The sequence below is a fragment of the Pholis gunnellus genome (genome assembly GCF_910591455.1).
Source record: "Pholis gunnellus genome assembly, chromosome: 5".
Lineage (NCBI taxonomy): Eukaryota > Metazoa > Chordata > Actinopteri > Perciformes > Pholidae > Pholis > Pholis gunnellus.
In genome coordinates this window covers 6,150,093-6,164,362 of record NC_136531.1, presented here as the reverse complement: position 1 = coordinate 6,164,362, position 14,270 = coordinate 6,150,093, and the positions used below count along the sequence as shown (strand labels likewise).

The 14,270-nt window shown below is 46.7% G+C and overlaps 1 protein-coding gene across 1 annotated transcript in view; it reads right to left on the bottom strand.

The window, feature by feature from the left end:
• Positions 1-966: 966 nt before the first annotated feature.
• grin2ab (glutamate receptor, ionotropic, N-methyl D-aspartate 2A, b) overlaps positions 967-14,270 on the bottom strand; it is a gene marked incomplete at both ends in the record, with an annotated part of 90,098 nt that continues 76,794 nt past the window's right edge. Inside the window, 9 exons of the mRNA XM_079159322.1 lie at positions 967-1,969; positions 2,073-2,886; positions 3,249-3,432; positions 5,049-5,287; positions 7,026-7,213; positions 9,513-9,673; positions 10,307-10,536; positions 12,078-12,203; positions 13,776-13,929. Coding sequence (XP_079015448.1) covers positions 967-1,969; positions 2,073-2,886; positions 3,249-3,432; positions 5,049-5,287; positions 7,026-7,213; positions 9,513-9,673; positions 10,307-10,536; positions 12,078-12,203; positions 13,776-13,929 — 3,099 coding nt within the window. The remainder of the gene's footprint in view (positions 1,970-2,072; positions 2,887-3,248; positions 3,433-5,048; positions 5,288-7,025; positions 7,214-9,512; positions 9,674-10,306; positions 10,537-12,077; positions 12,204-13,775; positions 13,930-14,270) is intronic.

Sequence of the window (14,270 nt, the reverse complement as noted above, 5' to 3'; positions counted from 1 at the left end):
CATGTGTGGTCCACTTTTTGGAATGTTCAATCAACTGACATCAACAATAACAAACAGTCGGTAGTATTTACTCCCCCCCCCCCTGTAGAAACAGACACAGTGTGTGCATGTGTGTTCGAGTGTTTTTACATCGCTTCTCAGACCTGCGTCCCGACCAGCTGCCCGCCTCCCAGTCTAGTCTATTACTAAGATAGTAATTTCCATTCCAGTCAAGAGTTACTCTAGCGTAGTTTACTACTCTTTAAGCCATGCTCGCAGTGCAGTTTGGGTCTCAGACAACATACGGGTTGACTGTAGAAATCATAGTGCAACAGGAGAGTCCTGGAGAGGGGCGGGTGTGCTTAGCTAAAATATATGTGTGTGTGTGTGTGTGTGTGTGTGCGAGTGTGTGTGTAATCTCAGAAAGAAAGGGGCTTTCTGTGAGACCCCTTCATCTCCAAGAGGCTGGTGAGAGGGCGGGACAAGTCGGCTCGTCTTCCAAACACACTGTTGTATCTCCCGTCAGATCCCACTGTTGGCGTTAGACTCCGTGTACAGTGTCCCTCTTATTCCACCAGGGATTCGATCTGTCTTGTCAGACGGATTGTCAGTTTGTGCCTCGTTGCCCAGAGCTTGAGGCTAGTACACGCACTGACACTCACACACACACACACACACACACTCTTCATCTAGCATTATGCCTCCAGGTGTCCCTGTGGCACCAACCCTGTCCTGTAGAGGGTGTGATAAAAACGATTTATTTACTCAGCATCCCCATTAACCTTTAAGTCCAGAGCAGACCTCCCCGTCTTTCACCTGTGTGTGTGTGTGTGTGTGTGTGTGTGTGTGTGTGTGTCCGTGTGTGTGCGTCTCCGTGTATGTGTTTAGAATCAGAGCAGCCTGGTTCCAGTCACACACACACACCTCTGTCTTGCATGCGTGTGTGTTAGTGTGTTTCGGTGAGAGTGCGCGTGTTGCGTGCGACTCTCAGACGTCAGACTCGATGCTGGGCATGCGGCGGTAGAGCCGGGGCCTGTTGCCGCCTGCGCTCGAGGCTCGCGGCGCTGTCACATAGCTCATTGGCTGAGAGGCGGCGGGTGGGACCATGTAGGCCACCACAGGGGGCTCCTGCTGGGGATAGAACACCTGTTGGTCGACAAGGCCGCCATGCTGGTTGTTGTGATGGCTGCCATGGTTACCGAGGGTAAGCGACATTGGCATTCGCTGCTTATAGAGCTCGTGGGCGGAACTTCTCTGTGGCAGCCGTGTGACAGCCTGGGGGGAGGGATCTCGTTGTGTCGTGCCAGGAGCTGACTGGAGGAAAGGGTTGTGAGAGGGGCGATCGGGGAAGAGGCTCTTCGAGCGCCGGGGGAGGGGCATAGGGGCGTCCAGACTGTGGTGGTGTGAGGGTGACGGAGATGGGGGGCTGCGGCTGCTGAACGGACGATCAGAGCGCATTGTGAGAACATTAGCATAGGCTCCCTCGTCCAGGGTCAGCTCCCTCTCCCTATCTCTGTCGGGCAGGCTCAGGCCCCGCAGGTGGGTGTGCAGCTGCGACAGCCGCTCGGGAACGCCGTCCGGAAGCACGTTCTCATAGGAGTGCTGACGACTCAGCTGAAGGTGCTGGGCCGACGAGGAGGTGGTGAGAGGCGACGGGGAGGAAGGGGAGGGCTCGAAGTGGCTGACCAGCCCGTCCCCTTCGCCCACCAGGCCCAGCTCGCTCTGGGGAAGGTAGTGCGTAAACATGTCCCCGCTGTGTGGGTGAGTGTGTGTGTGGGAGTAGTGCGAGTGCAGGTGATCCTCGCTGATGTCGTACAGGTTCCCCAGGTGGGCGCAAGCGTCACAGCGGGCCTGTGGCGAGCGGACGGTGTAAAGGCCGGAGTAACCGCTCAGCTTGGTCAGGCAGGAGCGACAGTGGCCGGGCCTGACGCTTTGTGTCCCCTGTCCTGCACCCGGAGCATCGAATGAACCTCCAGTCTTGTCTTTTGAGCTGCAGGGAGAAAGAGGATAACATCGATTATACACACAAGAAAAAAAACGATAAAAGCCCTTGAAACATGGTGACGGTGTTCATTTTCTGCTGAGCATGATACCTGCTGTGTGTGTAGGTGCTGTATTTCTTGTCCTTCAGGGAGTGCAGGTCGGCCTCTGCGCTGTGACTGTGGTGCAGCAGGCTGGCACTCAGCTGCAAAATGGGTGCGTCCACCTGGTGGGAGAGTGTGTGAGTGTGTGAGTATGTGCTGTCAGGTGGAAACAGGTCAGGGGGGTAACTGTGGTCGTCACCTCCCCCCTGGCTGTCTCGCTGGTAGGGCGGAGCGGACTGGAGACTGGCCTGGTCTGAGTCAATGGAGTAGATCTTGGATCCTCCGCCCCCACCTCCCCCTCCTCCCCCTCCTCCTCCTCCTCCTCCCCCTCCCCTCTTCCTCAGCTGATTGATTGGCTTGAATCCTCCCCTCGCCGCCGCAATGGAATCAGAATCTTTGTGTGACGGCGGCCGGCTGGAGCACTCTGAGATGTCAGAATGTGGCGTCTCTTCGGGCAGATAGCGCTGGCTCTTCATCGGTGCAGGTCCAGATGAGGGGACGGGGCTCGGGCCTGGAGACACGACAGTGGGCTGAGTCTTCAACGTCTCGACGCTTTTCTTCCACAGGGCTCGAGGTTTCGAGCCCTGTGGCACCGCGGCGAGGGCCGACCCAGTGAGGCGGGTCTTGCCGTTGTCGTTGGTGATCGACAGCTGGGGCTTGTTGGGGCTGGTCTGAAGAGGGGGGGCTTTCTGTTGGACCGGGAATGGCGCAGCATTGTTAAGGAGGTTTTTGTGTCGCCCGGACAATGACAAGAAACTGTGCGGACCAGCAGCGTTGCTATAGAGACCAGGACCCTTCGGGGGCAGACTATGGAGTGAGTTACCTAGGAGACAAGGAGAGATGCACCTCAGACAGCAGATACAATACACGGATGATGTTGGGATGGATGCTCAGCCTGATCCATTATCTACTTCCCTGGCACGCTGTGTGTGCCACCTAATGCACTGCTAATCATGAGGCGAGCTTATACATGACAGTCAATCCGATTACAGTCTGGAGTCAACAACAAGGGGAGAGGAGTCACCTTTAGATCAGCATACGTAGACTGTATAGAAAAGGCAGGGTGACCTCTGTACGTGTGAGCAAATGGTATCACAGGTGGTGTGTTTGCCTAAAGTAAAATATACAATAGAAATACAGTGTACAATATAGACTGTAAGGTGTACTGTGTGTGAGTTGTAGTACCTTTCCCCGACATCACATCTAAGATGTTGGGCTGCAAGAGGACAGTGTTGCGTTTGGGAGAAGACAAAGCCATGGACTTGGCAGACTTGAGCAGATGCAGCATGTTGGCTTGAGGACTGAAGTCCAGCTCAGGATTCTTTTTCTTCATATCTATATGAACGCCATGGATACAGCTCCATATACCCTGAGAGGAGGACGAAACAAAACAAGAGGAGAAGAGAGGCAGAGGGGAGAGAGATAAGGAAGATAATAGAGGAGTTATTTCCCAACCCAATGACTTCACAAGAAAAAAGTTCAAACATGAACAAGACTAATTTCCATGCACGGTAAATTAAGGGAGACCTCTGTTTCCTTTTCTCCAATGCGATTACTGCAAACCATAACCTCATTTTGTTTTGTGATGTGGCAAGTAGAGATAATCGCCACTTTTTTAGATGAACGGCTTTCAGAGGCGCCCAGAAAATTTCATTTAGGCGATGATGTCACTGGAGGGGGCCTTTGAGTGCAGGAGATGTTCTTCCTGAAGCCACTTAACCTCCTGCATCGCTGCTCGAACGGCATGCGCACATCGAGAGAAAGACACACACACACACACACACACACACACACACACACTTACACACAGACAGACATCGCACTCTTTGTAAAACATTTAATGTGTGAAATGCTGCTCGTCTGGAATAAAAGCCCTTCCCCACACAGAGACATGACATATGAATAATGAAAGAATGGTCTGTCTGGATGTGCCCATTTCTGTTTTGTGTGGGTCTGTGTGTGTGTGTGTGTGTGTGTGTGTGTGTGTGTGTGTGTGTGTGTGTGTGTGTGTGTGTGTGTGTGTGTGTGTGTGTGCGTCTGTCTATCTGTCTGCCCATGTGGTCAAGTCTGTCCATCCCCTCGCTTTGTTAGACCAGACTCGTGTACGTGTGTGTGGGTGAGCGAGAGCTAGGACAGAGCTTTGTGTAGTGTGTGTCTATATGAGTGTGTGTTCACATCATCCTCTTAGCGGTTTGATTCCTCCATCCTGCCGTCCATGCCGTTGGTTCATCTTTACCTCAGCTGAACTACATCATCTTTTATCACACACATACAGTACATACCCAGACTCCTTCTGTATGTTAACAGTAACTATTGTGTGTCTCAGACTTATGATTGTCCACATATTTGTTTTTTCCTTTAACTGAAACAATCATGTTTTAGGCTTCATGTCCTTTTTGTGCATTCCTGTTTGCATGTTCACTGCATCTGAAGGACCATGAAGATTAGGCAAATTAGACTGCTTTGTCTGAGATGCAACAGACAACAGAAAAATCGTTTTTGTAATTTACTGTGTGATGTTTGAACTGCTGTTGTTAAACACCACAAAGGCTCCACGGCTGTCTTCAAAGTCGCAATATCTTGCTGGCTTTTTTCTTGTTCTTTTTCAGCTTCAGTATGAAACCGCATTAAGACAATTTGCAAATGCAGTTAAGCTTTGTTTTACTAGCTGTGTCTCTGTGTGTATAGCCTGCTCTCTCTGTATTTCATTCTCTCTGCAAGTCGCCTTCACTGTTTAAACGTCAATGACATTACAAGAAATTACCATCTCGAGTCCTGATATTGACATTGCAATAAGTGCTTTGTTGCAGTCCCAATCAATGCTGTACATCAGTTGTTGCACTCTCGAGGATGGTGTTTGATCAGTAAGTGGTGTTCAGCACTGCAGATTGTAACGGCAACATCTTAAATACAACCTCAGAAGCAGAAGGAGCAAAAAATGGACCATGTTCCTGCAGTGGAGAAGATAAATGTACTTATCCTCACCCTGCTAATTGTGAAGAGCAGACCAGGCCTCCCAGTGCAGACACCGGTGAAGCAGTATCTCAGCCTCCAGTAGAAAAGGTGTTCAGAGATGAAGGTGAGGATGGAGAGGCCCATGGCTGTGGCCAGCATGTAGAAGACACCCGCCATGTTGTCGACGTCCAGCTGGCTGGACATCACCTCGTTCTTCTCGCTGTGGCAGATCCCAGTCAGCCACTGGGCCTCCAGCTCCTCCATCTCACCTGTTGAAAAGTTCAAGTTCAAGACCTTTATTTGTCCCCGAGGGGGCAATCGGTTTTGTAGCAGTAGCATTAACAACACAGGGGCTAGACACACAAGATAAAAAAACACACTTACATTATAAAACCTATAGATACAGGAGTAACACATGAGGTACGAAGTTACAATATCAGTGAAAAGAACAGGAATGGTTGGAGATTTGCTGATACTACCTGTACTACAGAGTTCAGCAGTAAAACGGCAGAGGGTATGAAAGAGAATTTATATCTTTAAATTAAACTTTAAGTGCAGGGGTGGTTACTGTCAGATATAATGGCTTCTGCTTTCTTTTAACAGCTGTTTGTTGTACAGTTCAAATGGACATTTCTGCTCAGCGCCAATGATTTCGCTGCTGACTTTGTTAATTAGTTCTTCTGTTTGAGGTTAAGGGATGCATACCAGCTGAAGGCAAGTGTAAACTGACTTAATAAAATATTTATAAATCAGTGTGATCAGGGATCTGTCAACCGGGAACATGGCTAGCTTCCTCAAACAATCAAAGACGCTTTTCTTATCTGTGGTCAAATTGTCTCAATGTTGTCCGTTAATTAAAGTGTTTAAAGGAGTTTGCTGGTAACGTCTGGAATCAATGCATATGTCATCGCTATACATAATTTATAAGAGAGGACGCAGCCTTGGGGGGAACCAGTTGTAAGTTATAGACAAACCAGATAGAAGTAAATTTTCTCTCACTCTCTGAGTCCTGTTAGTCCAATATCCATCCCACATTGTTTGAGTCCAATCCAAAGCACTCTAAGTTTCTGCACCAGCAGGTGGGGGTGTATAGTGTTGAAGGCAGACGAGAAGTCCACAAACAACAATCTAACATGGCTTTTACTACCCTTTAAGTGCTTGTATATGGGGAATCGTAGAGTTATAGCAACCCCCTGTTGGTTTGATGTGCAAACTGTAGCGGATGAAGGAGATGTTCAGTCCTGCCCAGTAGCTCTGTGGAAATGTAGGTGAAGTGAAAATGTAAGATGGCTGCAGGTTAGGGGCGAGGAACGAAGAAGGAATAAAACGAGGTCGAGAGAGAGGGAGAGAATAGGCGGTAGAGGGAATAAGAGAGGTGTGGTGGGGAAAAGGCCATTTCATGACGAGGAGAGATGGAGGAGAGAAGGGAGAAGGGGCGAGAAGTGAGTTGGTAAATGGATCGTAATGAAAAGGATGCAGGAGGTGGAGGGAAAAAAAGGGTTGAGGGAGGAGGGAGAAGAATTGATAGTGATGGAGTGATAAGGAAAGATGGGAGGAATTATTATCAGGCCGAGTGTGTTTGTGTGTCGCATGCGCACGCGGGTGTTTGCCCCGAATGAAAAGGCCGGGTGTGAAGCGAAGCGCTTTAGTGGTTTCAGCAGTTTGATTTCTGTCTGGCTCATTCTCTTTCCTCCATTCGCAGCATCTCACAGCTTATTATACAGAACAATCTGGAGGAGTAAACATAACAGGACATGGTGGACACACACACACGCGCACACACACGCACACAGTATAATGATGATGAAATTGTGTGTTAAGACTCGCCCCTGATGGGAGGAGAGAGGGACAGTGTTAGGGGAGGGGGAGGGAGGAGGTAAAGCCGAGTAATGGCACAACTGTAATAACAATAAAAGCCTTGATCATCTGAGAAACGTAAACTTAAATGTGTGACTGTGACCGTGTGACTGAGATGCTGCAGAATGTTGATGCGTGCGAGCGACTCACCATCTCCTATGATGCCCAGGATGGCCAAATCAACCAGGCGCTTCCAGTAGGATCCTTTCTGCAAGGCGATACCATAGCCTGTGGTGGCAAAGATGTAACCGCTGCCGATGGTGACCAGCTTACAGCCGTCGTCTCTGCCCGCCATGTAGTTCAGCACCGCAGCGTCGTAGATGAAAGCATCCAGCTTTCTGTAAGAGAACCACACATTCTGGATTTATTATCTGGGGGGGGGTTTCCAGCCTGTACATGATAAATCTCAGGAGTTATGACATCATTAACATAAACGGTAGAACATTAAAATAACATATTTCTGCAACACAAATTTTGATTTATTTCACTTTCACTGATGTACTGAATATTTTGCCTACGGTATGCAGGCCTCTCAAAATGATTCAGTTAAAGCAAGGGGACATTATTTTTGAAAGACCTGCTTGCAACTCATAAACATACCTAACCTGTGACATTGGTATGCTTTAAAGGACTAGTTTGACATCTTGGGATGTCACTTTTTTGCAGAGAGATATGGGAGTAGTCATTTAAATATGAAGCCAAGAAATAGTCCTGCACAAGGACCGTCTCACATGAAGAAATAGTTTTGGGAAATATGCTTATTTGCATTGTTGTTAGATGTGAGGATTGATACCATTCTCATGTCTGTCTGTTAAATGTGAAACTAAAGGCAGGAGACAGTTCGCATACAAACCACATTGAGCCCTTTTTACACTTTGTTTTTTAAACGGATTAAACAAATTAGATAAAACATTTTAAAGGTGCTAAATTCCAAAATCTGAGCATATCTATGATAGAGGGATTGCCTCCACACGGCTCTCAACATGGCGGAGGGCATTTACACAATGTTTATGTGACGACGCCGTGGGTAATGGCGCAGTGCAGAGCGACGGTGATTAACTCACATGCACTGACACGCACGAGCGGCACAGAAAAGCTCTGATTACAACACACACAGAGGGAGAGTAACGTCATTCTCTGCTCAGGACACCGTTACTCCATTATATCTTTACATCGAAAATGTATGTGTTTGCTGCTATATTAATGCTCTTAATTTCGAATTTAGCACGGTTAATTTAAACAGTATTAATTCCTTGTAAAATCGACAACAACTACAATGTATTTGGGGTTTATCTTCATGGTAAAAGAAGATAATGTGAAATTTGATCCACCAGGCGCCTCGATCTTCAAGACCACAACACTCCACTGAGCAAGTCTACTGAGCCTAATGTACATAGCGTGTTGTGTGCCAGTAACAATTTGACTCAGATCCATAAACAGACCAGTTGGATTACTCACAACACTGGTTTCTTTTGGAGCTGAAATTCTCACGCTGATCAGATTTTGACTGTGACTGAGAGTACTGTCCTTCGTACTGAGCTATAATCTTTTTAGTCGCAGGTTTTGTCATTATTCTGACATGACAAGCTGAATTTAAACTAAGGGGCCACAATTTGTATCTGACAAAACATTCTCCCTATGTGGGCTCGATACGTCTGAGCTCAGCAGAAACAGAAGCGTGATGTATGAAAGGGGCCAATATCACCACCCTATATAGCAGCAGAACCCTTTTTATAACTTCTTTATCAGCAAAAAAAACATTTTATACAACCCTATGAATACACCCTGGTGCTAATCAATCCCCGCTGGGGTTCTCCATGTTAGAGATGGATAAATATTAAACACTTTGAATTAAACTGTTCACCAAAGGGCATATGTTATACGCAGTCATTGAGTATCTGTTGTTGCAAAACCGCACAGAAGTTCATTCATTTAAGTCCATCCAGCGTTTTAAAACGATACACTGTAGATCCATTAAAGATGAGAATCTTTTAAACGTGTTGAATGACTTTGACGAGAACTCCAAAGTGTTAACATGCTCTTTGATTTTAACAACAAATCTTGCTGAATTGAATTAAAGACTGATGATTCCGCTGAACACATTATATATACAGTTGTATAAACAAAGCCTAATGTATGGAGTATGAGAAACAATCCTCTTATATTTGATATTCAGCATCAATGAAGTTATTGCAGAGAGGCTACAAGTAAAATCATATTTGGAAAAAATACCCAAAACATCAAAGCACACAAAACTAATGAACGAATAAAAGCATTGCAGCCATCCTTCCATTAGTGTGTTTAGGAGGGAGAATAAAGGCAGCAAACTACAGAACAAATTACACTCTCCCTGTTTTGGCAGCGCCATCTCTCCAGCAGCAACAAGACTCAATAATGAGCACTTGCAGGCAGCGTCTGCTTTTTTACCATCAGTGACACAAACACTGAGCACATTCTGCAGCATTTTAGCATAAGCTAGTGCTGAGCCCCACAGGGCCGAGATTCCGGTGTGATGCAATGTCTTTTCGGTTTGTTCTCACATGTTCCTATGCATACGAGCTGTCTGCAGACAAAATTAGCCTCCCAGGTATTAGAAATCTCAACTTCACACGAGTTGACTTGACAAGTTTACAGTACCCGGTCTTGAGGGTGACGAGCGCATCCACGACGCCAGTCTGATGGTATTTGGTCATGTACTGATGCATGTCTGGATAGTTCTTCCGGATGTTGCGCTCGGTGCTGCCGTTAGGAACCGTCCCAAAGCGGAATGGAGGGGAATAGGAGTATGGACTCTGGAACTGCAGGGAGAGAAATAAGGAGAGCAAAAGAGAGACATATTTTTTTTAAGATGGAATTGACAGGAGGAGACATGAGCACAAAAGAAGAAAAAACAAAGAAGCTAAAAGACAAAGAGCAGAACGGAGAGAGAGTAAGAAGTTTGAGAAAGCGGAGGGGAAGAAAGGGAGGGAGGGTGAGAAAGTGTTAAGGTGAAGGAGAGTCAGATAGGAGGAGAGAGAAGGAAGGAGAGTGACAAGAAGAGACTGAGGAGAAAGGGGGGACAGTAGAGTGGACTCATCAGTCATCATCATTGTGTGTCCAGTCTAGCGTAAGCCTGGCTGGGGTTCTGCTGACACTGCCAGCCTCTGCAAACTACACACACATCCAAACACACACACAAGTCTTTGATCTATTCAGCCCATGTGTGTGTGTGTGTGTGTGTGCGCGCCACTGGGTCTGCTGTGCTGGCAGTGTTAGCTTGGTGACAGCTACGGCCAGAGGGTTTGGGATGTTGAAGCCCAAGGGCGCTCCCTGGAGAACCCTGTCTGGCCGCAGGGCTGGCATCCATTACAAGAGCAACCCTGACTGTGAATGTGTTTAGTTTCTTCTGTGTGTGTGTGTGTGTGTATGTTTCCATATGTGTGTAAACGCACCTTCTTGTCAGACAGTCCAGTGACTTGGTCCACAAACTCTTCCTGGATCATGAAGGCAGCCAGGTTGGCAGTGTAGGAGGCCAGGAAGATGACAGCGAAGAAGGCCCACACTGATACAATGAACTTACTCGTGGTGCCCTTTGGGTTCTGCACCGGAACAGAGTTGTTGAACACCAGACCCCACAGCAGCCATATGGCCTTACCGATGGTGAATGATGGACCATGTGGGTCTAAGGGAGACAGGCAGAGGAGGAGAGGGAGGAATACAAATTTGAAAGTGTAAAAAAGACTGCGAGCTGTGTGTGCTGAAGAACCAAGAATGTATGAGGCTGATGTTTGGATTAAAAAACAACGTAACAATGTACATTTCAATATAAATTATAATGTTTTCCTGCCTAATGAAATTCCTGCCTTATTGTTGCCTACCGGCAGTGGGGGACAAAATGTGAAAAGTATCATTGCAGAGGTTCTAATCTTGAATAAATGCCACCATCTTTTTAACAACAAAACACCTTCTAAAAGAAAGAGTTTTATGATCTAGTTTGAGGGCATCATGCTTACTTCAGAGGGGTGACTTTGTAAATATCAAATATAATATGACAGTATTATTGGCTTTTACAGCTCACACATTTTGCGTCAGTAATTGTGGACGGCAGGCATTTTCTTGGGTTAAGAGCGTGATTAATGGGTGCAGACCAAAAAACATTTTGGCCAACTCGATTGACCTTTACTTCTAGCAAGTCAAAGCCACCAACGACTTAGACCTGCTGCAGTAATTTGCACCTGAAACAAACCACAAACAAGACATTCACCCGTCATTAACATTGAGTTGAACTTAAAAATCAACATGACAGTTTATTTAAAAGTGGGCCCTGATGGGTGATATGCACCACTGTGACACAGCAAAGAGATTTAAAAGAATAAATCAATTTAAAAACCACTATTCGATCTCATGCCACTCTCAAATCTGTACAGTAAACATTGAGCAAAAGCCAGCAGCCGGTTGGCTTTGCTTAGCAGTCGGGAAAGGTTGGCAAACTCACAGTGACAATGGGACTCCAGGAAGTTTCTGCTCCCAGCTAGGATAATGTCTGGCACATTCCCCAACATGTTGTTTTTACTCTTCAGCTTTTGTACAGATTAAACAAATCAGATATAACTTGTTAATTAGTGAGCTTTAGAGATGCTGGTAGATGGATTTTGTTATCTTTGGACAAAGCCACGCTAGCTTGTTCCACCTGTTTTCAGTCTTTGTGCTAAGCTGCAAAGCTCCAGCTTCATATTTATTGTACAGCCACGAGAGTGGTATCAATCTTCTCATCTAACGCTTATAAAAAAAAAGCCAGTAAATGTATTTCCCAACAATATTGAACTTTTCTTTTAAAGACACAGTGGTCTCCTGGAGGTGAAACAAATAATTAGTGAATGAAAATATAGTTTTAAAACAGTTTTACATTTATTGTTCAGTGTAAGATGAAAAATTAGCAAACTAAACACGTGTTCAGTGCGCAATTTATCTTGAGTCTAATTTTGCGGATCACAACATTAATCTTCAATTCACAGCCAGCAGGGCAGCTCCAGGTGCTGAGTTTTGATGACGTGACTAGCTTCAGGAGAGAATAGTTAATGCTCTGTTACATTGACTGAACTGTGTCAAGTCAGGGTGATAATAGGTCACTTCCTTTGCTCCAGGGGAAGCTTGGATCTTTGCTTCTTGCGCCTGGCAGCAACGATTGGTGTGATATACCTGATTGTGTACGTGTCAGCCTACCTTTGCCTTGGGCCAAGTTGCGGTTGAAGCCCAGCGGACTGACAAACTCAAATAGGAAGACGGCGATGGCTGTGAACATGAGCAGCATCACAAACATCATCACCCAAACTGATGCACTGAAGGGCTCTGAGAGGGGGGAGAGAGGAAGGGAGGGGAGAGAGTTAAAGAGAAATCGAGTTCATGAGACAGAGTGGAGGAGCAGGAGACGCATAAAAAAGTGAGGGATGGCGAGAAAGGGGAGACAGACCCAGAGAAATGAAGGAGGAGACGTCAAAAAAAGAGAACAGGCAGGATAGGGGCAGACAAAGCGAGGAAAAGATGATAGGGAAGACACAGAGAGGGAGAGAAAAGGGAGGCAGACGGAGTGAGAGAGGGGGGAGGGAGGGGAGGAGAGGGAGAGTTAGTCACAGAGAGTTTGACGGAGCACATTTCCATATTTCTCATTATTCCCTTGGATGAGAGCTGAGAGAGGGAGAGGCCTGGGGCGGGGGGGAGACGGCAGAGGAAAAGGGGGAGAGAGAAAAGGAGAGAGAAAGACAGAGGGGGAGAGAGGAGAATCAAACCCACGAGTGATCTCATGTGCCCTGTTGTGGGCATGTGTATGTGATCTATTTGTATGTGATCTGTGAGAGTGTGTGAGTGAGAGTGTGAGGCTGCATGTGTTTGGTGTGTAGCAGGACAGGAGTTCAGAGAGCGGGATGAGTGCCAGAGACGCTGAACCCAGACAAATTGTATGTGCGTGCGTATGTGCGCGCGCGTGTGTGTGTGTGTGTGTGTGTGTGTGTGTGTGTGTGTGTGTGTCACTGTATGTCTAAGTATGTGACTGCCAGGGTTAGCCAACCCAGAGAGATTGTGCGCTGAGGTGCCTCTAATACGAGTGCGAGGGATACTGAACCGTCACTGATACCCTGGCCCAGGCTCAACACACACTAACACACACACACACACACACACATGCATACAATGTGCTCTCATATAAATACACACACAAAGCATTCACCCCTTAACATACATACGGCCAAAGCACATTTATTCTCCACACACCCTTGATTCAGTACGCAAACATCTTCATATATTCGTGCAGTGTTACACACTCCCCCCCATTTTCACACACACACACACACACACACACACACACACACACACACACACACACACACACACACACACACACACACACACACACACACACACACACACACATATACTGACACATGGCTTGATACACAGGGACCAACACACGCATGGTCCAATACATCCCCTCGCTCCCTGTCTCGCTCCAATGACAATACAAGACATTAGGCGAGCACAGAGGAGCGCTTCAGTTTCTAGTCATCTGAACCACTGGAGGAGGAGGAGGAGGTAGAGGAGGAAGAGGAGGAGAGGATATTATCAAGGAAGCTTTGTCTGAGCTGACTTTTTGAAAAACAGCTGGCACACTCCGCTTCCTCCGCTCCGCTAGAAATATTAATGTGCTTAGGGTGTTGAGGCCTAGATAAAGTCAGAGTACAAGTGGAATTTGGCCAGCATATACTGTCTGATTAAAATATTCCATTTTATGTATGGGATTTTGCCACCATGTGAACATCTCCCTTTGTTTTCTGCTCCCCGTAGTCGGCTCACTGTGGGAGAGTCAGAGAAAAAGACAAAAGAAGAAACCTATGGTTAAGAAAGAAAAAAAGTGAAAGATGGATTTACCGAGGAAGGCAGAAGGCGAGACGGTCCCATTGCTACGCGACACCATGACGCTGATGCCCGTCTCCACAAAGGGCACAGAGAAGTCAATGGCCACCGACCTCTCCTCGTTGATCGTCAATGACCCGACTGCCATCGCCGCCTTTTTATACACCACCTGGTGGACAGAGAATAGAATAGTTACAGTGAGTGCGTGACTCACCACCTACACTGACATATAAATATAGTCAGCTCTGTGAAAATTTGGACAACATCGAACAATTTGTCTTTGATATGTTTCCTCCTTTTTTATTTTGGATGTGAAATATCACAGTGACTGAGGCTATGAGCTCAGAATGTCAGCTGTGGTTGGAGGGCATTTTCAGCCATATCAGATGAAAAGTAAAAATACAGCTGTCTTGTTCATTGTTCCACCATTTCTGGTTGTCTGAATGTATTCTAACAGACGGAGACTCTGCACATAAAGATGTTGGTTTTAGTATGCAGTAAAATGTTATG